General features: G+C 35.6%; 2 protein-coding genes across 2 annotated transcripts; one reads left to right on the top strand and one right to left on the bottom strand.

Moving 5' to 3' along the window:
- Positions 1–4,619: 4,619 nt before the first annotated feature.
- LOC147396188 (Translation elongation factor EF1B/ribosomal protein S6 family protein) lies at positions 4,620–10,169 on the top strand. The gene is made up of 5 exons (XM_086451649.1): positions 4,620–4,946; positions 5,694–5,748; positions 5,845–5,901; positions 9,036–9,113; positions 9,506–10,169. Exons 1-5 carry the CDS (start codon positions 4,659–4,661, stop codon positions 9,940–9,942), a joined length of 915 nt encoding a protein of 304 aa, XP_086307775.1. The 5' UTR covers positions 4,620–4,658; the 3' UTR covers positions 9,943–10,169.
- Positions 10,170–10,632: 463 nt separating this feature from the next.
- On the bottom strand, positions 10,633–23,490 carry LOC147396187 (importin subunit alpha-4-like). The gene is made up of 10 exons (XM_086451648.1): positions 23,114–23,490; positions 21,575–21,671; positions 21,385–21,476; positions 21,017–21,148; positions 20,685–20,870; positions 20,425–20,588; positions 20,125–20,203; positions 13,568–13,696; positions 13,124–13,251; positions 10,633–11,299 (listed from the first exon to the last, which is right to left on the bottom strand). Exons 1-10 carry the CDS (start codon positions 23,327–23,329, stop codon positions 10,918–10,920), a joined length of 1,605 nt encoding a protein of 534 aa, XP_086307774.1. The 5' UTR covers positions 23,330–23,490; the 3' UTR covers positions 10,633–10,917.
- Positions 23,491–25,729: the final 2,239 nt, after the last annotated feature.

Below are 25,729 nucleotides of genomic sequence, written 5' to 3'. Positions count from 1 at the left end.
AAGCGGATCCGCGTACCCCGCGGATCGAGGGCGCTTTCACTAGCATTTTTTCTGTTCCAACTACAGATCAGATGGCCTTAACTGCCAACTCGAGTTTCTCCAACTCTCGTACCCCTAGATTAGGGAATCGTGGTGGTGGCAGCTATAGTCGTAGTAAAATGAGTAACTTTACTTGCAGTCATTGTGGGAAGATTGACCATGAGAAGATCCATTACTTTTAGCTCTATCCTCATATGATACCACGATCTCCTTCCACTCCATTTTTGGGACAGTCTATTCCTCATGCCGCTATAATGGAGTCATCATCCACTCATCTCACTGATCCTTCTTCTTCACTTGACACAATTGACTTGCAATAGCTACAGATTCATATTGCCACTATTGATCGAGATCAGATTAATGCCCACACTCACTCCTCTTTGACGGTGGTCTCAGTTACTATGCATCCAGGTACATCTTTTGATTTTCATGTCACTTAGCCTGGTTTTGCTCCTTTGACATGGGTTATTGTTTTTGGTGTCTCTGATCAAATAACCGATGAGTCTAGTCATTTTACCTTTTTTACTTTTCCTATCACTCATAACGAGGTTTGCCTTGCTGATAGATCTCTTTCACATATCCACAACAAGGGCATCATCTCCTTATCTTCTAGGATTTCACTAGACTCTATGTTTCATATCCTTCACCTATCCCTTAATTTTTTTTATCTATGAGTAGTATTACTAAATCTCTAAATTGCTCAGTTAGCTTTTTTTCTACTCACTGTATTTTTCAGAACTTGATTTCGAGGAGGATTTTTGGCAAGGGGTATGAGAGGGATAAATTATACTCTTTTGGATCTTGGTCTACTGCTTTTCTGAATTTTGTGCTTTCTTCCTCTAAGAGTCACATGTTTTCGTTTCATACTCTAGATTTATGGCATACTCGCTTAGGACATATTAATTGTTAATATTTATATTCTTTATTTTCTACTTTAAAAACTATTTGTAGTAGACAATGTTCTGTGTGTGAACTTTCTAAACACACACGTACTTCTTATATTCCTCATATACATCGATTTCATGCAATATTTGATTTAGTTTATTCTGATGTATGGAAGCCTTCCTCCTATTACCACTTTTAATAGTCATAGATATTATGTTATATTTATTGATGATTATTCTCTCTGTACTTGGATTTATTTTATGCGTTCTCATTCTAAGGTGCTTCATATTTTTGTCAATTTTCTTTAAATGATTCAAATTCAGTACAATACCATTGTTAAATCTCTTCAATATGATAATGATGAGATATATATCTAATGAGATTCGCTCTCATCTTCATTAGCATGGTATGCTTCACTAGTTGATATGTTCTTATACTCCTAAAAAGAATGGGGTGGCAGAATGTAAGAATCGTCACCTCATGAAAATTGTTCGATGTCTTCTCCGAGGAATGCATGTTCCTAAGGCATATTGGAATATGACAGTCCTCACTACAGCTTTCTTATTAATCGCGTCCCAAGCCTCACCTTAGAGTGACAAGTGTCTTTTTATGTCCTTCAACCGGACAAATTTTTTTTTTCCATTACACCTTGAGTCTTTAGGTACATGTGTTTTGTTCAAGACATAACTCTTAATTGCACTAAATTGGATTACAAAACTATTCGGTGTGTTTTCTTGAGTAACTCCTTTATGTCAAAAGGGTATCAGTGTTATGATCTAGTTTTCCACCGTATAATACATTCTCTTGATGTTACTTTCTTTGAAAATATTTCCTACTTTGTAGGATTCTTCTACTTTGAAGGACCCGTTTCCTTTTGCCATCCTTCCCCTTGGATTCAGGTATATCTTTTCCTACCTCTATACATGTACCTGTCCCTATCTATTCTATTTTTGACTCTCACTTGCTTATTTTCATTCGCAAAAGTAAGTGGGGGTGGTGACTAATCATCCTAATGCCCAGTTTGTTTCTTATTAGGGTTTTTCTTCATCTTATCAGGCCTACCTTACAGCCACTGATTCTATTTGCATTCATTGGTCTATATCAGAGGCTTTGCAAGACCTTTAGTGGATTAGAGCTATGATTGTTGAGATGGATTGCAGAAAAATAATACCTGGGAGCTTGTTACCCTTCCATTTAGGGAACAGACTATTTGGTTGTAAATGGATTTTCACTATAAAATATTTAGTCGGTGGAACTTTTGATCAATATAAGGCACGTTTCGTTAGTAAGAGGTTTATACAAACTCCTCGAAAATATTTTGGTGACACATTTACTCCTGTTATTAAACTTTCTACTGTTCGACTTCTTATCTCTTTAACAACATGTCACTCCTAACCACTTCACCAACTTGATGTGAAGAATGCATTTTTAAATGGTGATTTGACTAAGGTTATTTATATGGACCCCCTCCTGCGTTTCATCTTCAGAAGGAGTATTCTGGGAAGGTATACTGCCTTCTTAAATTTTTGTATGGCTTGAAACAGTCTCCGTGAACCTAGTTTCAACATTTTTCTGAGGTTATTTTATTTATGGAGTTTTTTAAATGTCACTTCGATCATACCTGCTTTGTTCACCGAGGAGTGGATGGTCATTGTACCATTGTCTTGGTTTATGTGGATGATATTATTAAGATTGGTGATGATACGCAATGGATTGACAAAGTTAAGTTGCTATTGGGCCTTGTTTTTTAGGTTAAGGACTTGAGTCCTCTCAAGTACTTCTTGAGGATAGAATGATCCGTTCTCGTCATAGTATTTCATTATCTCAACGTAAATATAAATTGGATCTTTTTCAAGATACGAAGATGCTTGCTTGTTATCTTATTTCCTCTCCTATGGATCAAAACTTTCGTCTTTATGTTGACTCTAGTGATTTTTGATCAGATCCTTCTTCTTATCAGAAACTTGTAAGTCGTCTGATTTATCTAATTAATACTAGACTGGACTTGTCTTTTGTGATTAGTGTGGTCAGTTAGTTCATACATATTCCGGGTACTTCTCACCTTGATGTCATTTGCCATATTCTTCATTATTTGAAGTTGTATTCTAGTCTCGGATTTTTCTACTCTTTCACTACTCAGTCGCGTTTGTCGTATTTTATAAATGTTGATTATACTAGTTCTCTTAAAGATAGGAGATCTACCTCCTATTTCTATACATTTTATAATAATAATCTTATCTAATGGAAAAGTAAGAAATAAAATGTGGTCTCTCATTCTTCTGCTGAAGTTGAATATCATGCTATGTCCCTTGGCACATGTGAGTTGATTTGACTTCAGTCTTTGCTGACAGAGTTGGAATTTCCTATTTTCGATTATTCTATTTTGTTCTGTGACAATAAGTTTGCTATCATGCTTGATTCTGATTCAGTTCTTCACGAAAAAGCTAAACATATTGAGGTTGATGTTCACTTTCTCAGGGAGAAAGTTCAATCTGGTGATCTTCAGACAATCTTTGTACCATCTTTAGATCAGTTTGTCAACATGCTTATGAAGTCTGTTGGTCTTTATATCACTAATTCTCATCTTATCAAGCTGAGTTTAATTGATATATTTTCCCCAAATTGAGTGGGAGTATTGGAAATAATCTAATGCTATTTTAGTCATAGTTGTTTAGTAATAATTTTTATTTTTTTATTTCTTATAAGAATTTTTTTGTCTTTTAACTATTTTATTATTAAAATTCCTTCGAAGCTCTTAGATTGAAACTTGACAATTCTTCTTCTCAATTCTTCTATACAATTTTTATTTCAACTACAAAAAGGGAAATAAAGATCTACATAGAGAATACCCCACCTCTTGTTCTGGTTCCTAAGCCAATACTCATATTTCTTCTTGTTGGCTCAAGCTAATATCATATATTTGATTGTTGGTTGTTTGATCAATGGCTTCCGAAAGAATATCGTATTTAATTTATAATATAAACTAAAGTCGTGATGATATGACTTGCCAGGTGGCATATTCAAATGACTCCATGACGTGATAAGTTTGGGTATCGTAGATCTGTATGCCTCGGGATATACAATTACACTTTCCCATCAAAAGTGTATCTCGAGGGAATTATGTATCTCGAGGCGTATATATCTATGGGAATCATTTGAATATGCCACCTGGCGAGTCATATTATCAGGACTTAATAAATTTGATTTTTTATATTTATATAATGTAACCATATTATATATGGGAAATGTTCAGCACTAAACATTTTGGCAAAACATTTTTCAAAACATGGGTTAGAAGTTTTGCAATGGGCTGATTTTTGGTGAGAATGATTTCTACGGTGAGGAGATCATCCTCACCAAAAATCAGCCCATTCCAAAACTTCTAGCCCCATGTTTATAGGTTGAAAATCGTGGACCGTCCTTTTTTTGTAAACCATTTTTTATAGGATTAGAAGTTTTGGATTGGGCTGATTTTTGGTGATGATGATCTCCTCACCGTAGAGATCATCTTCATAAAAAATCAGCCTATTCCAAAACTTCTAACCTATGTTTTGAAAAATGTTTTGCCAAAATATTTGGTACTGAACATTTCCCATAATTTTTTTTGAGAGGAATAAGCAAAAGCAGCTAGTGCATTAATTCATTATCGGACGAGTCAACTCGGCAAAGTACCACGTTTTAAAACAAAAATGCCCCAGATTCTATCCTGAATCCTGAATAGGTTCTCGACTTCCATGGAAGTCCTCATGCAAGCCTCCTCTGCAACTTATTTTCCTTCCAACACCTCCAAATGGATTCATAACGAGAAGCTTCTTAAAACCCCTGTTACTTGCTTGATTTCTGGAAATGGATGTTCCTCTCCATGGCCATTTTCGACTCAGAAGCTCTCTATTAAATTGAAGGACAGAAAATCAGTGATTGCAGAAGCGCAGAAAAAGAAGAAGAAAGTCGATTCCCATAGCTTCGTATCCAAGCCAGATGAAGCTACTGGACCTTTCCCTGAAGCTGTGTTGCTTAAAGAGGTGATTTTTAACAATCCCCATGTTTTCTTTTCTTGTTTTCAGGTGATAAAATCTGATTAAATTAGTTTAACTTTTGGAATTGGCACTGAATTTGTTTACAATATGCAGAAATTAGTGATTTAGAAAGAACCCATATTTTATTTATTTTCTTGTATCTTTTAGGTGGTATGAAGAGAATTTGTTGATACTTGATAAGGCAGTTAAAATTGGTTTTTTTAATTATAAAATATGTGAGGTTTTAGTAACTTGTGGTTGGAATCCTGTTATTCTTTCAATGTTCGCTTGGTGTTCCATAGATTTGATATTGGTGGCCTCTTTTATTTGTTTATGTCACTTTTTTGTCCATCCATGGTTTTATTTATTTTTGTATCATATAGATTATCAAGAAGTGGGAACTTCTGTTTTGTAACCTTTTAAATGTAGATTTTTATTTAATTTTGAGGATGGAGTTTGTTTGATTGAGAATTTGAGGGCATTGAAGATGTTGGGTTTCTCTCAATGGAGTTATTGTTTGATTGAGAATTTGAGGGCATTGAAGATGTTGGGTTTCTCTCAATGGAGTTATTGTTTGATTGAGATTATTTTTGGTTTATCTTTCTTTTATGTTGCTGGCTTGCTGCTGTTAAATTGGAAGATCTAATATGGTGCTCCTACTTTATGCATTTTATTTCCTGATATTTTCGCTTCTCTGCTTTCTTCATGGAAGCTGTGCTTGATTTTGAAATGGGATTTTATTTTGAGTTTCAGAAAAATGTTCAGGAAGATGGTAGACTTCTCCCTGAATTTGCAGATGCCGAGGAAGGTCAGTGGTTACGGTCAGAGCATGTTCTTACTGGAAAGATAAATATTATGATTATCCAGAGGTTGCTGAATGAATAAATTATTTGCTGATTTGCAGAAGAGCTGTTTGAGTTCCTGAATCTCCAGCTGGAAAGTGATTTGAATGTTGATCGAAGTAAGTATTTTTAACACCATTCTCTTCCTGTTATTAGGATTAATCTAACTTATTTTATTTATTGTTTCTTCATCTTATTTTCTAGGGAGAATTGGTCTTTAAGAGGTGGTTGCTTGGAAAACTTGAAATTTCTCTGTGATTTCCCATCTTTAGTTCAATGATGGTGCAATCACAAATTATACCTAGAGTAGGATATATATGTATATATATATATATATATATATATATTTTTATAAGTAAAATTCATTAATGAAAGCAAGATTGACCGAGATGACCAACCAAGCGAGAGCCAAATCAAAGTGGACTATTCAATACAACACACCCTCTCCCAATTGCCTACGAAATCTTCAAAAAACGCACCCCTAAATTCCTTGAAAGCCTTAGACCAAAAAAATAGAAGACAAGACAGACATGATTGTTTCCTTACAATCCTTCCCTCTTCCTTTGAAGGTGCGACTATTACGCTCTTTCTAAATACTCCAACAAATTGCAAACAGGGTAATGCTCCACAACAACCTTCTTGCACCTGAAAAAGAGTAACCAAGAGAAAGCCACGAACCGAAAGTATCACTAACTCTTTTAGGCATGCAAGTAGACATTGAAGGAATCTTGTTCCTCATCTCAATTCTATCTAAAGTTATGTCTTCTATTATTCCAAGTATGTCCATATCTGCTCTCACCACCTCAATTGATGTTCTTTTTGGTCTTTCACTTGTGCTTTTTCAACCTTCAACTTGCTCGTTCCTTATAACTGGAGTTGTAATCTTCCCTTTTTTGTACATTGCCAAACTATGTTCATCGACTTTCTTTTATTTTATTACCTACTGTAGTCACTCCTACATTTTCATGAACACTTTCATTTCTAATTTTATCTCTTCCAGTCTTTCCATACATCCATCTCATCATCCTCATATCTATTATACTCAAGTAACATGTTTCATGATTGCCGACATACAACCCCATAAAGTATAGCCTTCTCTTTAGTTGATTAGGATGGTTCGTTCAAATAGTGCTCCAGAAGCACACTTCCACTTTAACCATCCAATTATAGTTCTTTGGTAAACATCTTAATGCGGAACACAAATCAAATCAACGGTCAAGGTTTCAACGAAAAATTTGTAATTATTTCGGTTTTCACTTAATTGGGTCTAGATTTATCATTTGAGATTATTTTAGATAAGTTACTTTTTTAGTTTTGAGTTGTTTTAGGACTTTAATTTTATATTTTTTTGGTTTATTTTGATGTTTTATTGGCTCATGGTTTTAGTATAATATTTTGGTGTAGTTTAGTAACTTTAGTTTGTCTTTTATTTAAGTTTATTAGGGTTGGAAAATTAGGAGAGAGAAAGTTACGAAATTAGTTTATTTATTTGGTATTTTAGTTTGATTAGGGTTGTTGGATTTATTTTGTTTATGTATAGATTGTATTAGGGTGTTCTTAACAAAGAATAATGATGAATAAAAAGAAAGCTTGAGCTTGATCTTCCCAACAATGGGTGTGGTGTGAGGCCATTTTGGAGTGAGTCCAAGATAACATTCTTTTTCTCTATCGATTTCTATGTTTCTTTTTTAATCTTTTGTTTTTTCTTAATTTTCTTTTAATTCCTTGTTCTTGATTTTCTTGATTCTTAAAATCATTTTCTTGAATTCTTGAATTAAAACCCTTTCTGCAACCTTTAACCTTTTCCTCAATCCTTAATTCTTTCTCCATTATCTTAATCTCTAATCCTTACCCTACCAATCTTAACCTTTAATCATTTCCTTTACCCTATTGAAAATATTGTACTAAATAAAAATTTGCGTTTTGCGTTTTACATTTCAATAGCCAATTGGGATTTTGGAGACCCTTTTCATATGGCCGCCCAAATCCTTTACCTAATTCTATATCCCAAATCTCAAATCAGATCTACTAACCACCCTTTTTTTACCTCTACTTCCCCCATCGTCCTACATCACATCCTCTATCTTTCCATCCTTATGTATAATAGAAACCGTGGTCGCAAAAATGGTTGCTTAGAGGTATTTCCTAACTGTCAATTTTTATTGGTTGTTCCTTTCTGTGGGTTTCATTAATGAAGTTGCCCTGTATGTACTTTGGTTTGGTCCTACTTTGTATATAGCTCTTGGATTCCAAAGTGGTTCTCAAGAGTTTTAGGTTTGTGTTGATTCCCTCTCTAGTTTCACAATTAACTCTACTTCATTTACAAATGGTACAAACCAAGAGACATACTTGTGAATATTAGCAGTTACTTAATCTAAAACTAAGTAAAGCATTTATGGACTCAAAAGTTGATCTATGATGCAAATCAATTGTAATTTTGAGCTCTTTTGTTTCTTCACCATTTGTTCCAACACTAGTCACAGCCCAGTCATCCTTGTCCTTAATTATGTCAATAGATCCATTTTGGTCTCATTGTTTTCACAATATCCACCAAATTCAAGCTCTAGGTATCATTCTCATGTGCTTTCTTTGAGTTAATAAAATTGTATGGATATTTTTCTCCGTCTTTAAAGTTTCTATCATTTGTCTAAGTAGAAAGATTACCTCAATGCCCATCAAAAAAAAAAAAAAAAAGAGATTACCTCAATGATCTCCTTCGCATAAAATCAAATTGGTTCTTTGATACCTTTGTTTTTATTCTTAATCTTTGTTCCATTACTCTTTATCCTAATTTCATAGTGGTTTACAAGTTTGCTGTCCCAGGATCTTTTTCTCCATTCATCTACCATCTTTTTAGTCTTCAAATAGTAGAAAATTGAAATTGATACTTTTATTCATTCTCAATGATTTCAAAATTTTCATTTCTTTTCCTAGAATCAACTTTCCCTCACTCCTCCATTCTCTTTTCCGTTTCCTATTTCTTTCACTGTCTTCCTATTCTTCTTATTAAATTCTTATAAAGAAGTAATTCAATCCACGACCCACACTGTTGCTCCTGCCATGTGGTCATCAGCTCAATCTGAGCTCACCAGCTGAGAGAATTAATAAATATCCTATGGCTTCGCAAATTGAAGTTTTGATCACAAAAATTATGAAACTAACTTTTTTCAGATTCTCATTGCTTTAGCTTTATTTTTGAGTGTGCACACTGAAATAATTTTGATTAATTAATCTATTGTTTCATGTTTTGCAGTGCGCCATTATGAAGTGGTATATCTAATCCACGAAGACTCTGTGGAAGATGTCGGGAGTATAAATTCCAAAGTTGAAGGTTCTCATTTTTGCCTTTATTCGTTGTTAAACGAAGTACACAAAATAAATTTCACTATAAATTCACATCGGATGAACATGCTATATGGTGGAAGCTTTTTTTAAATTATTACATATAGCCCATATTTGTAAACTTACCATTCTAATCCTAACAATTCCAAATGACAAGGGACTTGAATTGATCTGCATCGATCTTGAGTTCACTTAATATCTCAAAACACGTTTCAATTGAAGGTGGTTCCAGATTTTGTACCATACATCCAACAATCCTCATAACAAGCCTACATGGATTGATCTGTTTTATAACTAATTTATCTGAAATGCTAATTCCTTCATTTTGTTTGCACTTGTACCTCCAACAATTTCTCACATTTATGAAATCCATTTGGGCAGGCTTCATAAGGGAGAAGAAGGGAAAGATATGGAGACTGAGTGATTGGGGTCTCCGGAGACTTGCGTACAAGATACAGAAAGCGAAAAATGCCCATTACATTTTGATGAACTTCGAGTTGGAAGCCCAATGGATCAATGATTTCAAGAGCATGTTAGACAAGGATGAAAGAATCATTCGGCATCTTGTGATGAAGAGGGACGAAGCAATCACTGAGGATTGCCCTCCCCCTCCTGAGTTCCACACCTTGCACGCAAACAGTACCGATGATGATGATGATATGGATTTTGATGATGAAGGCAATGGGGAGGATTGGAATGATGATGAGGATGATATTATTGTTGTTGTGGACAATGAGGAGTATGAAGGAAAACATAGAAATGATGGACCAGCTCAAGTAAGTGTACAGGGAAAAGTGAGCTTAAGGGTGAGAAAATAGCATGCTCTTTTTCCTCTTAGCCTTCCCTTGTGTTTATCTTGGCTTCGTAGAACTGAACAAACTGCTTTTTGATGACATCCATGAGTTTGTTTAATCCTTTGAAGCTTTTATATTTCTTTCTTCTCACCATTTGTTCTCACACTGGTCGCATATTTTTTAATATTTGAGTGACATGTTTGAGAGATGCCTATGAAATTTAACTGCTAAATATTGCCTTTATTAGAACATCTTCAAAGCTTAATAGACTGCCTTGTCTTGTTTGTAGAAGATCACTTCCTGAAAAAAGGTATTGTGCACCATCTGATAATTTTACAACTGAGCTTAATTGATCATAGTTTGAAAGGTTAAATGAGATTGTGAACTTCAAATATTTCGAGGCCACTCCAATCTTTTTGGAACATCAGATCATTGGCTTATACAATGGAGAGATTCAGACTTCAACTAGTAATGAACCCTGTTTCAAACAAGTAACCAATGGATCTCAAATTTGATCACAAACTATATATAGAAGGAAACAAAATTTCACTAATTCCCAATTGCAGGGATTAAGACCCACTGCATAGAACATTAAAATTTTCTCCTAAAAAACACTTCACTTTAAAAAAAAAAAAATTCTACCAAGGAAAAGAATTTCTAAGGAATTTTTTTATAAGCATTCATGCAATGCCTGAGATCCGAACAAGGTGATAATAACATTCAAATAATCTGATCATAGAATCATTTCAATTCAATAAAATGGCGGAAAAAAATTCCATGACAAATAGAAATACAAATGAAAATGAAAATCACAACTAAATAGCTTCGTTTTTCTTTTGGCATCATTCATAGATGAATCTACTACCAAGCCAAAACCAACAAAAAAACTCGACCCTGGCATTAAGAAACTTGTACCAAATCCAAAATTCAGTTGAATCAAATAAAAACCTCGAAGGGTGGAAAAATAAACATAAAAAAACCTAATATGAGGATGTCGCTTCAACCAAATTTGAAACCACCTGAGGGAAGATTGGGCTGGCTACTTCCAAAATCAAAGCCCTGCTGAGTGACATCGCCACCATCTTGAATGTTTTGTAATTCCTCTTCATCCTCGACCCAGTATTTCTCCAAGATCTTAACAGCCTTCTCATAGATCTCGTTGTTGTCATGGCTCTGTAGACTCTCAATCTTATCCAATCCCTCACATTCATCAATCATCTGCGCATGTATGTTCACTCCACCATTATTTCCCAAATCTTTATCAGCCTCACCAACCTTCAAAATGTTCTCAAGACCCTCGAGACACACTGACACGATCCTTGGATCCGGGCAAGCAAGAAGATCACATAGTGGCTTGATGCAGTGTTGGCTCACCAAGTATCTACAACAAGGGTGACTTTACATATTAGTTGTGGTCAGTGCAAGCAGAAGCAATGGGTGGGTAAAAGTAGTAGAAGCATCAACAACATAAGCATAGAAATTGTACTGTCACTCTGGTCGTAGAGTGGGGACCATTTTATGATATAAGGTTTGTATTGTCAAAGCTGTTGGTTCCTCTACACCATAAAAAGTAAAGTGTAGGTTTCATGACACCAGCCAAAAAAAAAAAAAAAAGAGGTGCTGTAGGCACAGTCACCAAATTCTCCGACTTTTTAAAAAAGTCGCGATTAAATCGTGACTCTTTCCTTCACTCTGATTTAATAATGAATTTTTCTATAAATCGTGACTTCAACGAACTTTGAGATTGAATCGAATTAAAATGAAAGATGAAATTGAAGCATTAGTAAGAGAAGATGACCTTGATAAAGATGATGGTAACCATTTTATTGATGAAGCATTAGATAATGAAGATACAAATGGGGATGACATTGAATATTTTTATATTTTGAATAATATAAACCTTGAATGTGTTGTGGACTTGTGATTACTTGTTGTGGATGCAAGGATGATATCTATATGGGGGTCTGGTGATTTATTATTCTGGTTTAATATGAAATTTGGTTAGTACGAGAACACCACCTCGTACGAACAGTTACACAGATTTAAGCCTAGCCCAATTTCTTTTTCAGGTTTTTTTTTTTTTTTTCGTGTGCTGATTCTATCAAATTTTTCAAAATTTTCCCGTGCTGACTTATTCCCTTCTTGGTGACTATGGATGTCACAGTGTAAAGGGGTGGGGTCCAGAAAAGTCAGAAAACCCTTGAAAAGTCCGACTGAGAGATCTCCCTCAAGGAAATAAGTCTGAGTGGTCCACAAAAAATAGATGCTTAGTACCATTAGAATCATCTGATAATGTCAATATTTGTTTCATGAGATGAATGAGATCAGTGTGTGCACGTGTGGCATTGGTTAATAAGATACTAGCTGCAAAGGTGGGGACCTTTGAAATTCACCTTAATAAGATATCAAATAATAAGCACCATCATCATCACATCCTTATCCTAAATGTCTGCAATTGGTCAAATGAATTTTATTCCTTCATTAAATTTCATTCCATTTGAAGTAATGACTTCAGCTAATTCAACAATTCTCAAATCTGCTCTCTCTCTCTCTCTCTCTCTCTCTCTCTCTCTCTCTCTCGTTCTCTTAAAACCTTCAACTTGCACAATCCTTCTAATTGGCTCTTTCATGATAAATTATCATTTTTTGTTCTAAGTGACGAGTATTTTGCCCCCTCAAAGTCACCCATAGGCCTGACTAGCAGGGGCGAGACAACTGACCTCTTAGAGCACCATATCTTGCCCAAATCCCCCAAGTACATGCAATATCCCACAAACCAGGTAAGCTGAGAAAATCCCTGTGGGTGGCTTGAACTCAAAACCTGTCCCTTTTTGGAGGGAGGCCCTGGCCACTACGCCCAACACTTGTTGGTTCAAGGATGTTGAATATAGTTCTGTTCATTGTAGTGTTGATCATTGTGATCATTTATACCTTGTCCCAAATATTGGGATCAGCAACATTAATCCTCTTTCGCCATTCAAATCTATCTTGAGTCATATCTTCACTCAAAGCATGCATTTTTCTCACCCTTTTAGAGCCATCAACAAGAACTAAAGCATCTACTGGTTTGTTATTGGTCTTCATTGTACACGCCCAAACCATCTAAATTGATTTGATTTATTTTTTCCCAAAGGTCTGTCCAGAAATTGATATTTGTGAAGTGGAAAAAGAACACTAAGAATGGTCAAGAGAAAAAGAAGCATACTGGATTTGCTCATGGGATCCCCCAGAGGTGGCATTGGAGATAGCCCAAGCAGCCTCCTTCTTGATGTCAAACTCTGCATGTTGGAGTAGCTGTACTAGAGGGAAGATGATGTTGGCATCAATAACAGCCTGTTCGACAAGAAGTAACACAAGAATAGTTTAAAAATAATAATTTGAAGAATAACACATACAAGTTAAACACTATAGGTCCAGAGTCTGAACCAGGTTGACTAAGCAATGCACAAATGAACTATTGAAGCACGTAGGTATTCTTGGACAATGATTTATACGTCACTTAATAGAGGCCTTGTCTGCCATGCGCAATGGCAATAGTTGACCAACACTAGACATGTATCTAGTGACAAGAAGCTAATAATATCACTAGGGCAGTTGGTGTTTGTGATTCATGAAAGCATCAATAAAAATATGGTAGTGGGTATTTTACCTGTATCTGCCCCCTATTCCCAGCAGTAATGTTTGAGACTGTCCAGCATGCTTCTTTCTTGATGCTTTTTTTGTGATTTTGCGTGAGAAGTTGGTGGAGACAAGGGAGCACTTGATTGTCAATTACAAACTGAAAAACATACTTCACGAGTTATATTCTATTGTAATTGAAGAAGAAAAAAGAACACGTCTGACTTGGAAGCGCGCACACACACACACACATAGGAGTGTACAAAACTGCTCAAGATAAACTGCAATAAAATTTTCACATGCTTCCCACCATGAACACAAGTTTTCTAAAACAAGTAATCAATCATATATAAGAGATGTGATATCAGATTTTCTAGGATCAGGACATCAGATTGGTGATCCTTGGGTTATTGTTTTTTTGGTATAAACTTTTTGCTGAGTTCAAAGGTGTATTTTTTGAAAATTTTGTTTTTAGTTGGGCATAGTGCTCCAGGTATTTTTTATCGTTTTCGCTTTCTTTTAGGTTGGTCAACTCGACTACCTTGTACATTCTTTGTTCTATGCAATAAAATTATACTTATAAAAAAAAATCATATTTAAGAGATGCGAGGTCAACACACTTGTTATTGGTATGTATAGGACGTGTAGGGGGCAAACTGGTCTTTTCTAGTTCCACATGTCCTACTTAACTGTAGCCCTAATTCTCTTATATAAATATAAGAGAGGAGGCTCATAAAAATAATTCAATTGAGCCTCTCTCTAAACTTCTCCTCTAAATCTCTCTCTTTCTCTTCTAACACTAACATTATATCAGAGCAAGATTTAGATCTTCAAGTTTGAGAATCTTTTCTTCCTATTTCCCTTTCTTCGATCTACTTGGTATTAAAATCTTAAGCTTCTAATTACGACCTAGGGTTTTAATCTTCTAGTTGCTGAATACTCATAGTATATGAGTATGTTTGAAGTTGGTGTTATGTAGTTTGGTGGTGCAAGTTGTGATTTGGTGGTGGTGTTTTTCCCTAAGAAGTTCAGATCTACTTTCCGAATATCCGCAATTTATCAAAAAGGGGACTTTAGTCATCTGTGATTTGATCTGTAAGTATATAAATCATATTCGATTAGATCTGGTTATTGCAATCTAGTTTGTGAATCAGATCGATTTTGTTATCCCAAATCTAGCCGCTCCGAGGTGAATCCTCAAGATTTGCACATATCAAATTAGTATTTCAGATCTAGTTTATTTGGTGCGAACTGTGAATCCTCGAGATTTGCACAGATTTGATTGGAATTTCAGATCTTGTTTATTAGGTGCGATCTATTTATTGTGGAATGATTTTGAATGGGGATGAAGTCCAACGTTCTATCACCTCCCGAGTTCTTTAATCTTCAGATGATCTCGGTCAAATTAAATGGAGATAATTTTATCGTTTGGTCGAAATCTGTTGAGGTGTTCCTGACTACCAAGGGAAAGTTGAAGTATCTGAAAGATGATCCTCCTAAAACTGAAGATCCTCACTATTCTGAGTGAATTCAGGAAAATGCTCAGATTATGACGTGGTTGTCGAATTGCATGGATTCCACCATTTGTGTAAACTTGATGTTCTTATAAAACCATTTGGAATCAGGTTGGCAAAATGTATTCTGGAGCGAATAATATTTCTCGAATTTATCAGTTGGTTGAAGAGTTCTTTTCCATTCAACAAGGTGATCAAAGTTTACCAACATATTACTTTCGCCTTCAAAATATACGGAATGAGTTCAATGTATATCAACCCCTTACTATTGATTTGACCGTACTACGTCGACAACGGGAAGAGATGAATGTTATTCATTTTCTTTCTGGTTTGAAATCTGAATATAATTCTATTATATCTTAGATTTTGACTAGAAAAGAGTTGCCTTCACTTATTGAAGTTTTTTCTCACCTTCAAAGAGTTTTTGTTGGTGGTTCTAGTGTTACATCATTAGTGTTTGAATCTAACTAATCAGCATTGACTGTTTCTGGAAGTACAGATCGTGGCCGAAGTAGTGGCCGTGGTGGTAGTTGTGAGAATTGTGGTAATCGTGGTGGAAGCCGTGGAGAGAGTTGTGATTCTAGTGAGGGTCGTGGTCGTGGTGCACCTAGAAAATATACTCACGGTCACTCTATGGATTCTGTAGAGATTTACATGGTCTGCCCACAAGCTAAGCCAATCAAGTTATTTCTAGTGACATTAATGGTAGTGATTCTGTTGATCCTCCTCAGGTGGCTTCCCATGCAGATATGGTTACTATCTCTTGCCATGAGTATTCCAAGTCACTTTAACCTCCTCAGCCTGGTGTCTTGTCCTCCAACACTGCAACTCTAGCTCACTCAAATATATCCCATCTTGCTTCATCTTCATCCCCTTGGGTCATTGATTCAGGGGCGTCAGATCACATGACTAGGTCATTAAATGTGTTTTCATCCATTCAACATTCTTCCTCTTCATCTCAGTTTGTCACTCTTACTAATGGTACTACTACTAGGATTTCTGGTATTGGAATTGTCGTTCCTTATTCTACTCTTTCTTTATCTTCTGTACTCGTTCGTTCATCAGTCGTCTCTTGATTTTGACAAATTTGACCCACGTTTAGTGAAGTGTGTATTTCTAAGTTACTCTCGTACCCAGAAAGGTTATCGTTGCTATGATCCTTCCGCCCGTCGTATTTATGTTAGTACAGATGCTACATTTTTTTTATTCTGTATTATATTTTACAGATCCAGTACAGTATGATAATCTTTTGTTTGCTCTTCCTCTTCCTGTAGCCGATTTATATCCCACTGTTCCATTTTCACTCACTTATGTTCGCAGTAAACAACTGACACTTTCAGATCCCCATCCTCCTCCAGATGCAGAAACCTTACCATCGTCTTCACAGTCTGCAGATCAAGTATCTAACACTTCTTCTAATATTGATCTTCCTATTGCACAAAGGAAAGACACTCATAGTTATACTAAGCACCCCATTTCTAAGTTTTTTTCTTTATCTCATTTGTCTGCTTCGTATCGTGGTTTCGTTTCTACTTTTTCTTCTGTGTCTATTCCTCGTAGTGTACAGGATGCTTTGTCTCATTCAGGTTGGAGACAAGCTATGGAGGTTGATATGGATGCTCTTCATCACAATGATACTTGGGAGTTAGTGTCCTTACTTGCTAGTATGCACACTATTGGTTGTTGTTGGGTATATGTGGTGAAGTATCTGCCTGATGGGTCTGTTGAGCGGTTGAAGACTCGCCTCTTGGCCAAAGGTTATACTCAAACTTATGGTGTGGAATACTCAGAAACTTCTTCTCCTATGACAAAAACGACCTCTGTTCGTATTGTCATCTCTCTTGCTGCTCACTTTCAGTGGCCTTTATGTCAACTGGATATTATGAATGTTTTTTTGAGTGGTGATTTGGAGGAGGAAGTGTATATGGAGCATTCTCTTGGTTTTGTTGCTCAGGGAGAATCTAACATGGTGTGTAAATTCAAAAAAGTCATTTATGGCCTAAAACAGTCTCCACAAGCTTGATTTGGGAGATTCAATGACGTAGTAGTTCAATTTGGGTTGAAACAATGTCAGACAAATCATTATGTGTTTATTTGCTTCAATTCTTCATGGACTATTATTCTGATAGTTTACGTTGATGATATAGTCATCACAGGTGATGACACTAATGGAATAGAGGAGTTGAAAATCTTCCTTCAGACATAGTTTCAAATAAAAGATCTTAACAAATTGTGTTATTTCTTAAGGATAGAAGTTGCTAGGTCCAAGAAAGGTATTAACCTGGTTCAAAGAAAGTATGTTCTTGATTTGCTTGATGAGACAAGTATGTTAAGAAGTAAACTTATGGACACCCCAATGGACCTTAATTCAAAGTTGACAGTTGATAATGAAGAGTTGTTTGATGATCTAGGAAAATATAGAAGACTAGTTGGTAAATTTAATTATTTAACTATCACTTGTCTAGATATTTCTTTAGCAGTAAGTGTAGTGAGTCAGTTTATGGAAACGCCAAGGGTTCCACATTGGGAAGTTATTGTTCGGATCCTTTGATTTCTTAAACTCCAAAACGTGATTTGTGGTACAAGTCCAAAGATCATTTGGACATAGAGGGGTATTGTGATGTTGACTAGGCAGATTCTCCATCTAATAGGAGGTCTACATCTGGGTATTGCACTTTCTTGGAAGGAAACTTGATTTTCTGAAAAAGTAAGAAACAAAATGTAATTGCAAAATCTAGTGCAGAGGCAAAATATAGAGCAATGACTTTTATGACATGTGAACTAATGTGGGTTAAGAATTTCTCGGAGAATTGGGTGCTAAGATAGCTACTGCTATGCAATTATATTGTGATAATCAAGCTGCAATTCATATTGCTTCCAATCCAGTGTTTCATGAGCGAATAAAACACATTAAAACAAATTGTCACTTTATCAGAGACAAGATTTTATGTGGGGAAATTAGTACACCGTTCATGAAGTCTGAAGATCAGTTAGCGGATATGTTCACTAATGCACTTAATTGTAGTCGCCTAGGTCTTATTTGCTCCAAGCTGGATTTACTTAATATTTATGCTCCAGTTTGAGGGGAGTAATATCTTTTCTTTAGTTTCTTTTATTTTCTCTTCTTTAGCAGTTTATTTTATGTAGTTTCTTTAGTTTGTTCCAAGTTGGACTTTCCAACTTGAAGGGGAGTGTTATTGGTATGTATAGGACGTGTGGGGGCAAACTGGTCTTTTCCAGTTCCACATGTCCCATTTAACTGTACCCCTAATTCTCTTATATAAATATAAGAGAGGAGGCTCATAGAAATAATTCAACTGAACCTCTCTAAACTTCTCCTCTAAATCTCTCTCTCTCTTCTAAACACTAACAACACTAAATATAATAAGGATAGAAATTAAACCATATTGTTCAAAATCCTGCAACTAGTTCTATTTTTATATTTACAACAGACGGGAAAAATAACCAAAAAATGTACAAGCAGAAAGAAAAGGATAAGGATCTCCCAACTATCAATGATAACCTCATTAGCTTCTCTCAAGATGAGAAGGGTTTCTTGTAAATAATGATAGAAGTAATCATTCTTTCAGACCTTTATACTTTGGGAACCCACAAGGGGAGTTGCTTCACTATCAGAGGGCTTATGAAAATATTTACACAAGATCTCATTCCCTCCAATAAAGCTCTAGCAGCCTAGCCTCATCTTTTAGAGCACCTAAGTTTAATTGGGTTGATGGAAGTCTTTCTAGCTGTTAATATTGTTTCTAAATACATTGCATATGGTCTACTTCATTTCAGTAACATTATTTACAGAATTCACTCTTGATTGATGAGTCCAACTACTGCCCTCCAGGCTTCCAGCCTATATAAAATCTTAGAGGGATGAACTCCACAAAAAATATGTATAAACAAGAGCTCATCGGATAATGGAGATATTTCATCCTGCCTCATTAATGGTTCTCTACCCTTCATCAAATTTAGCTAGGAAAATCCTGCAAATGGGATGATGAATTGTTAATGTTGAATCTAATGTGATAAGATCTAAGCAAGTGGAGGGTTTAATGTTCTCCTCTTCTCTTGGAAGATATTGTCATTCCTGTAAATAAAATACTAACAGTGAACAGTTGTCTTCAATCTGCTATATAGGTCGATTCCAGGATTAAATAAAAAGCTTCTTTCCATGCTGATTCCCGTGAAAGTGAACAGAAATCACCTCTCAACTCAGCCTAGACAAATTGGAGTATACATGGAAATTTACATTAAAAGTGTATGGCATGCTCTGTATGGATGTTCCATGCCTATCATGACCTACCCTACTCTAAGGGGAGGAGCCTCAGATGGAATGAATTTAAGTGCTTGGAGAAAAAAGAGCCTTGTTAGATCCCAAACTGACTCAATAATCAGTATGACTTCTTGTCTTTTATAAGTATCGCATCCATGGCTTTGTCAAATGACAATTGTTCCTGAAGAATAAAGACATAAACCACCTAATACTCTTAGGTTTCAAGTCTCCCAATAAACGAAGTTATTGATTGGTTGGAAATCTCCATCCTTTTCTGGCAGGTGGAAGATTCATTGAAATTTCACTCCTTTTGCTATTTGTTGGGGCCTTTGGAAGGAAAGGAATGGGTGTACATTTGATGGAAAGGAATGGGTGTACGTTTGATGGAAAGGAAAGTTCCATGCAAGAGTTAATTTTTAGCATCATTGGTTTTATATTTTTTGGTGTAAACAGTTTAAGGCTTTTAGAGGGTTGTTCTTCAAAGATTTTCTGTGTAGGTGGGAATTTGTAAGTAACGAGTCTTCCTAGATTGTATTTCCTCCTTGAAGACATCTTGTCCTCTTTTCAATAAATCTTTTACTTTAAAAAAAAAATAATAATAACGTGAACAGCCTAATTTTTTAAAACATAACATTTAATGTATGCAAATGTCAATATACCAAAAGTACACACAAAAAAAAGAGGAAATAAACTGAAAGGACAATCATACTGCTAGTAATATTATTTTTTTCAGGTCCATCAGTAGCTGGTTGCTACTAAATAATCATGTACACATATAATTATAATAAATACCTGAGTCTGAGAATCATCACCAGTGACAATGTTTCCCACTGTCCGAAGGGCGGGTATGAGAACTGTAGGTGATGGATGACTAGAGGAAAACAAATCTTAGTTAGTAATAGCAACCAAAAAGATTCCAAAACTATAAGGATATAGGAGAAAATAAAATCAACCACCAAACAAAATAAAAACTGAAAAAAAAAAAAAGTTAATTAGAATAATCCCGAATGGATCTAAATGTCCCAGTGATAACATAATTAGGAACATGAATAGTCAGCAAAATCAAAAAGTGTGTAGATAATAGCAACTTACAGCAGAAGTTCCACAAGTCGTGGACAAACACCTGCCTCAATCACGGCCTGGATTTTGTCATTTGTGCCATCGGAAAGATACGAAAGAGCCCAACAAGCATCTGTCAGAACTTCTTCATCGGTCGAGTGGATAAGATGTTGAAGAGCTGGCAATGCAGGTTTCACCTGATGCAAGGCAAGAAAGTAAACCAATCAACAGTTAAGAATCTACGATACCACAGCTACAAAATGTTACTAAAAAACAAGCAACTGTGATCCCACCTGTTCAAATGGTGCTGGGGGCTTGCCACGGCAAAAGTTAGATAAGGTCCATGTAGCATTCCTTAGCATAGATAGTTTTGAGTGCTCATTTAGCTGAGCTAATAATGGCATGAGTGCACCATGATTAAGAACAAGATCTCTACAGCTCGGTGAGTCACCGGCTATATTACCCAAAGCCCATACAGCCTGTTTAAGACACATGAAGTGAAAATTACATGATAAAAACTTCTGTACTTTTCAAATTCTTCCAGGTTGGCACATGCATTGCCAAACCTTTCAACGAAAAAAAAAATGATAAAAATGGAGAGAGATGCAAAGCGGGGGGAATAGACCTGTTCTCGGACGTCATCACTTGAAGAACTGAGAAGTTGCACAAAGTGGGGCACAGCACCATGTTCAATGACAACTCGTGTGTGCTCTGATGTTCCAGATGCAATATTGGTCAAAGCCCACGCTGCCTCAAACTGCAAATAAAGGCCAAATTAGAAAGCATGACTTTTTTATGTATGATCAGAAAACCTGTACTTTAATGAGACCAGTAAGCGGTGATGGGGGGGAATTGAACCTACGTCTATGGTATCAACACCAATAGACTTTACCAACTAAGCTAACTGGCACCTTAAAAAAACATCATAGACTGTTAGAGTACATAGTTCCTAAATATAGAAAAATGATGAAAAGAGCTGTAAATATTGCATACTTGCAGTTGTGGCAGATCATGCCTTCCAAGAAATTCCACAAACCGAGGGACAACACCTGCTTTGATTACCTCCTCAATTGGAGGGCTGCGCTCTGCATGGATGGGTGAAAAGAAATTCAACCATTGAACCAGAGAAACAAAAGAAGGAAAAAGAAAGCTGGAATTCCAGCATGAGAATAGGTAGGCATACCAATTGATAGAATCTTCCTGAATTGAGTTGTAGATTCTAATTGTGAAGGAGGATTATCGGACCATACTCCTTGTACCATTACAGGAAGACTTTCCAGCTGTCAAGAGAACACCAAAAAATAGAAATCAATATTTTTCTTTTGATAAATGAAATTGTATTTATATCAACTAAAGAAATGAAACAAAGGAAGTCAAGGAGACCTACCTAGAAAACAAATCTAAAGAAAAAGAAAGGGGAAAAAGAAATCAGCAAACACATATCCTCAAAAACAAGGTCCCCCATAAAATGAAATCCTTGAAAAACAGGCCCCAGAACAAATTTAAAAGTTTGCACCAAAAGAAATAAGTCAAAAAATATTAACGACCTCACGGGCGACCTGCTACTTCCACTAAAAAACACGCCTAATTCTCTCCTTTCAGATGCCCTAGCAAACAATCAACAGGGCTAAACTCCATAAGATTCACTTTCTCAAAGTAAAAGTTGAGGTCCATAAACTTTGAAAAAGAGCAACAACAGATAGAAAAAGAGTCCAATTGATACTTGATAGAGTAGTTAAATGGGACCAAATAGAGTGGGCAAGAATTTACATTGAAAAATATGATGAAAGAATTTACGACTAGATTTGAATAAAGATCTAAAAAGAACAATAAATATACCCTGCAAGATGATGTGAAACTGTGGTCGAAATTTTATCTAAGACGGTTGCCCAAATGGGGAAAAAAATAGAAAAACCACTTGAATGGGATTTTTGATCCTCAAATAATGGAAGTAGATTTTGACAATTTAACAATGGACTGTAAAAAGATTAGACAGAAAAACTCCATCATGACTCTGTATACAAATCCCACTATCTTCATTCAAGGGAGAAATATGGGCATCATTCATATTATGACTAACACGGATAGCAATTGAATCAATCTTCCAATCGTTGGACCTTCTCCTGAAACCAAATTTCAAAGAACTCTTGCCCTTAGCCCGACCCATGAAGCTCTAAAGTAGTAAATTTTTTTGTTAATGATTGAATAAATACCCCAAAATTGAAAACAAAGAGGAGATTCAAAACACCAGCAATCTTCCAAGAAAATGATCCCTTTTCCTACTTTTTTTCACGAATGTTTCCTTATTCCTACTCTAAAGGCTACCTTTTTTCCGAAATTCAGTAACAAAGTTTAAATACCTCTCTACACTCCAAAGCCATCAAGACAATCTCACATGTCCACTTACCCACCCCAATTGAAGAGGACAAAATAAATAAATTCTCAAATTTTCTTTTAGATCTCTTGTCAACTAACATTTTTCTCATCCACCCAAGGATTAAACACCATTTCTCATCCATATAAATAATTAAAAAAAAAAAAACCCTCATTTTATCCCCAAATAACACTTTACAACACAAATTCAATCGATGCAGAAGCCAAAATCAATACAACGCTAGTAGGAAGAGAAAGCATTGTAAGAGAAGGAAAAAATCACAAATACCCATCAATCGAACATTCATAAACAAACAAAAAAATTGAAGATTTAAAAGAAAGGGGACACCTTTTTCTCGATCCCAGGAAGGGCTTGAGAAAGGTCAGCGGATTGCTGAGATTGAAGAAATCCTTCTCTGCGTTTCTTGAGGAGATTGTCTTCCCGTTTGTTCTTCCTGATCTCTACGAGATTGTCTTCTCTTCTACGTCGAGCTTCATCAGCATCAACTCCTGTTTTGTAGGATTTCTTGCGAACCTCTGTTCGTGATGTGGGTCGAAGAGACATTGTTGCGCTCTCTCTCTCTCTCTCTGTCTCGCTCTCTCCCCCTCTCTCTCTCTCTTGTTTGAAGATTTCTCTCAAAGAAATGAAGCTAAGAGAAGCAAAGTAGGAAGAAAGCGTGTTGGGAGTTGGAGACGAGTGTTTTTAATAGTCGAACGAATACTTTTGAAGGAAGAAATGTAAGTAGGAATCTAAAAGGCTGCTCTCTAGCGGCCCGAAGTCTCTCCCATTCCCTGTTGCCGGATTGGTATTGTAAAATTACAATAATACCACTCCTTTATGATTAGTTCGATTTGAGAAGGAAAGGAAAGCCTATTAGCCTAGGGGTGTCAATTGAGCCTGCTAGCCCTACCCAGCCCATCCGAGAAAATAAGGGTTAGGACCATCATTTTGAGCCCGCAAAGATAGGGACCGGGGCTAAAAAAATTCGGCCCAGCCCGTTACTAAATCTTATAGAATTATTCATAATATATATTTAATTAGATGCATTTCTTTTTCCAAATTACAATTTAATTTTTTTATAGGAAAATTACAATTTAATTTTCATCTATGACCTTTATAGGTTAATAGGATATTAATTTTTAATTCAGTTAAAAAATCTTCTACCACACACACACACACACACACACACACACACACCACGCACAAAATATTGAAAAAAAAAAATTCATTGAAACTTTTGAATTTTAGTCATTTTTATTCGGCCTGAACCCAGCCCAAATCCATTAGGGCCTTGTCAACTTAGACCCAACAATGATGTAGGGTCAATCTAGGTAGAACCCACCTCTTTAGGGCCAGGTTAAAGCTCAATCAAGCTCGACCCAACCCGCCCATTGACACCCCTAGTACAGCCCAATCCAAGGTTAGGTTGGGCTAGGGCTTGGTATCCATAGTTCTCACTCATTGAGATAGTGCAACATTTTCGGGTTAAGATTTGGAGGTCAACTAAATGGATCATACTCTTCCATTCCATGCTATCAAGAATCAAGTCTTTTAGAGTAAGTGCATATAAAACTTTCACTATCTCCATTTATACTCTTTCAAGTCTTCCTCTCACTCTTGAATGATCATAAATCATTTCACCTGTTTGCTATAAAGTTATGTTTGATTGAACATGAAAAATAGGTTGGAAAATACATTTTACATGTGATTGATTGTATTTTTTTTATGAAAAAAATAAATTTTCACCCTCATCCAAAAGTCTAATAAGGGTATGTTTGATTAATAGGGTGGAAAATGATATTTTTCATATGTTTGATTGTATTTTTCTTGAAAAATCATTTTTCAGTCATATCCTTAAGTCCAACAACAGTTGAATTTTACTTTTCCACCTATAACCATCATCACACTTAACCTTAACTTTACCATCTCTGGTCATTGCTGGTCACTTTCTTTCTTTCCTCCTCTCTCTATCTCTTTATATCTATCTCTTCCTCTTCTTTATCTTCTTTTTTCTTTTATTTTTTCAAAATAACATTAAACAATGGATTCAAATTTTCTATCTTAGTCATTTTTCCACTATTATTTTTTCATGAATTTCTATTTTTTATGTAATCAAACACACCTAAAAGTTGAATTTCATTTTTCCATGAGTATATGTGGGAAAATGAAATCCACCGCAAATTTCCATCCTCTAAATCAAAACCTTAATCTCCTATATTATTCTTCTTCTCCATTACCACCACCATCACATTCGACCCCTACCTTCCCCGTTGTCGTTGCTGGCCACCTTTTCTTCCACTTTTTTCCTTCTTAATTTTCCTCATCCTCCTCCCTCTGCTCCAACACTTTCATCTCATCTCTATCTCTTAAATTATTTTCCTCTAATTGTGTCTAGATTCTTTCAAACAATAGAAATTGATTTTCAACTCTACCCATTTTCCACCACGACTTTTCCATGGATTTCAAATTTTATGGAAAATGACTTTCAAGCAATCAAAGAAATCCTTAATTTATTATATATTAAAGTTACTACATTTTATTGAATGCATTCCTTCTAATTTTATATTTCCTATTTCCACTTATCCAACTTGACATCCCCATCTCAATATGATGTTTCATGACCACCCAATGCAATAGTAGTTGTTGACACCCACTTAACCAAATATACAACTCTAACGGAGTTCAATACGAAAACAAATTTCATGTGGCCAACCCTAATGGTTGATGATGATGACCATCATAATAGCACCTATGACTGTAGACACCCAATTTTTCCTCTACCTAATCCGACAATCCATCACTTGGTTGATATGAATTACTAATGATGAGTATGTATATATGCGAAGAGTAGAAAATTGGGAAGACTCTCTCTTAATTTTCTTTAATTATTTTCCAGTCCTCAAAGTTTATGATGTTTTCAATAATTCTTTTTTCTCTTCTTGGCACACTTGACTTAGAAATTAC

Source organism: Akebia trifoliata, chromosome 8, assembly GCF_017979445.1.
Source record: "Akebia trifoliata isolate Shusen 1 chromosome 8, ASM1797944v1, whole genome shotgun sequence".
Taxonomy (NCBI): domain Eukaryota; kingdom Viridiplantae; phylum Streptophyta; class Magnoliopsida; order Ranunculales; family Lardizabalaceae; genus Akebia; species Akebia trifoliata.
Note: the sequence above shows the minus strand (reverse complement) of the source record. Positions and strands in the feature narration are given on the sequence as shown.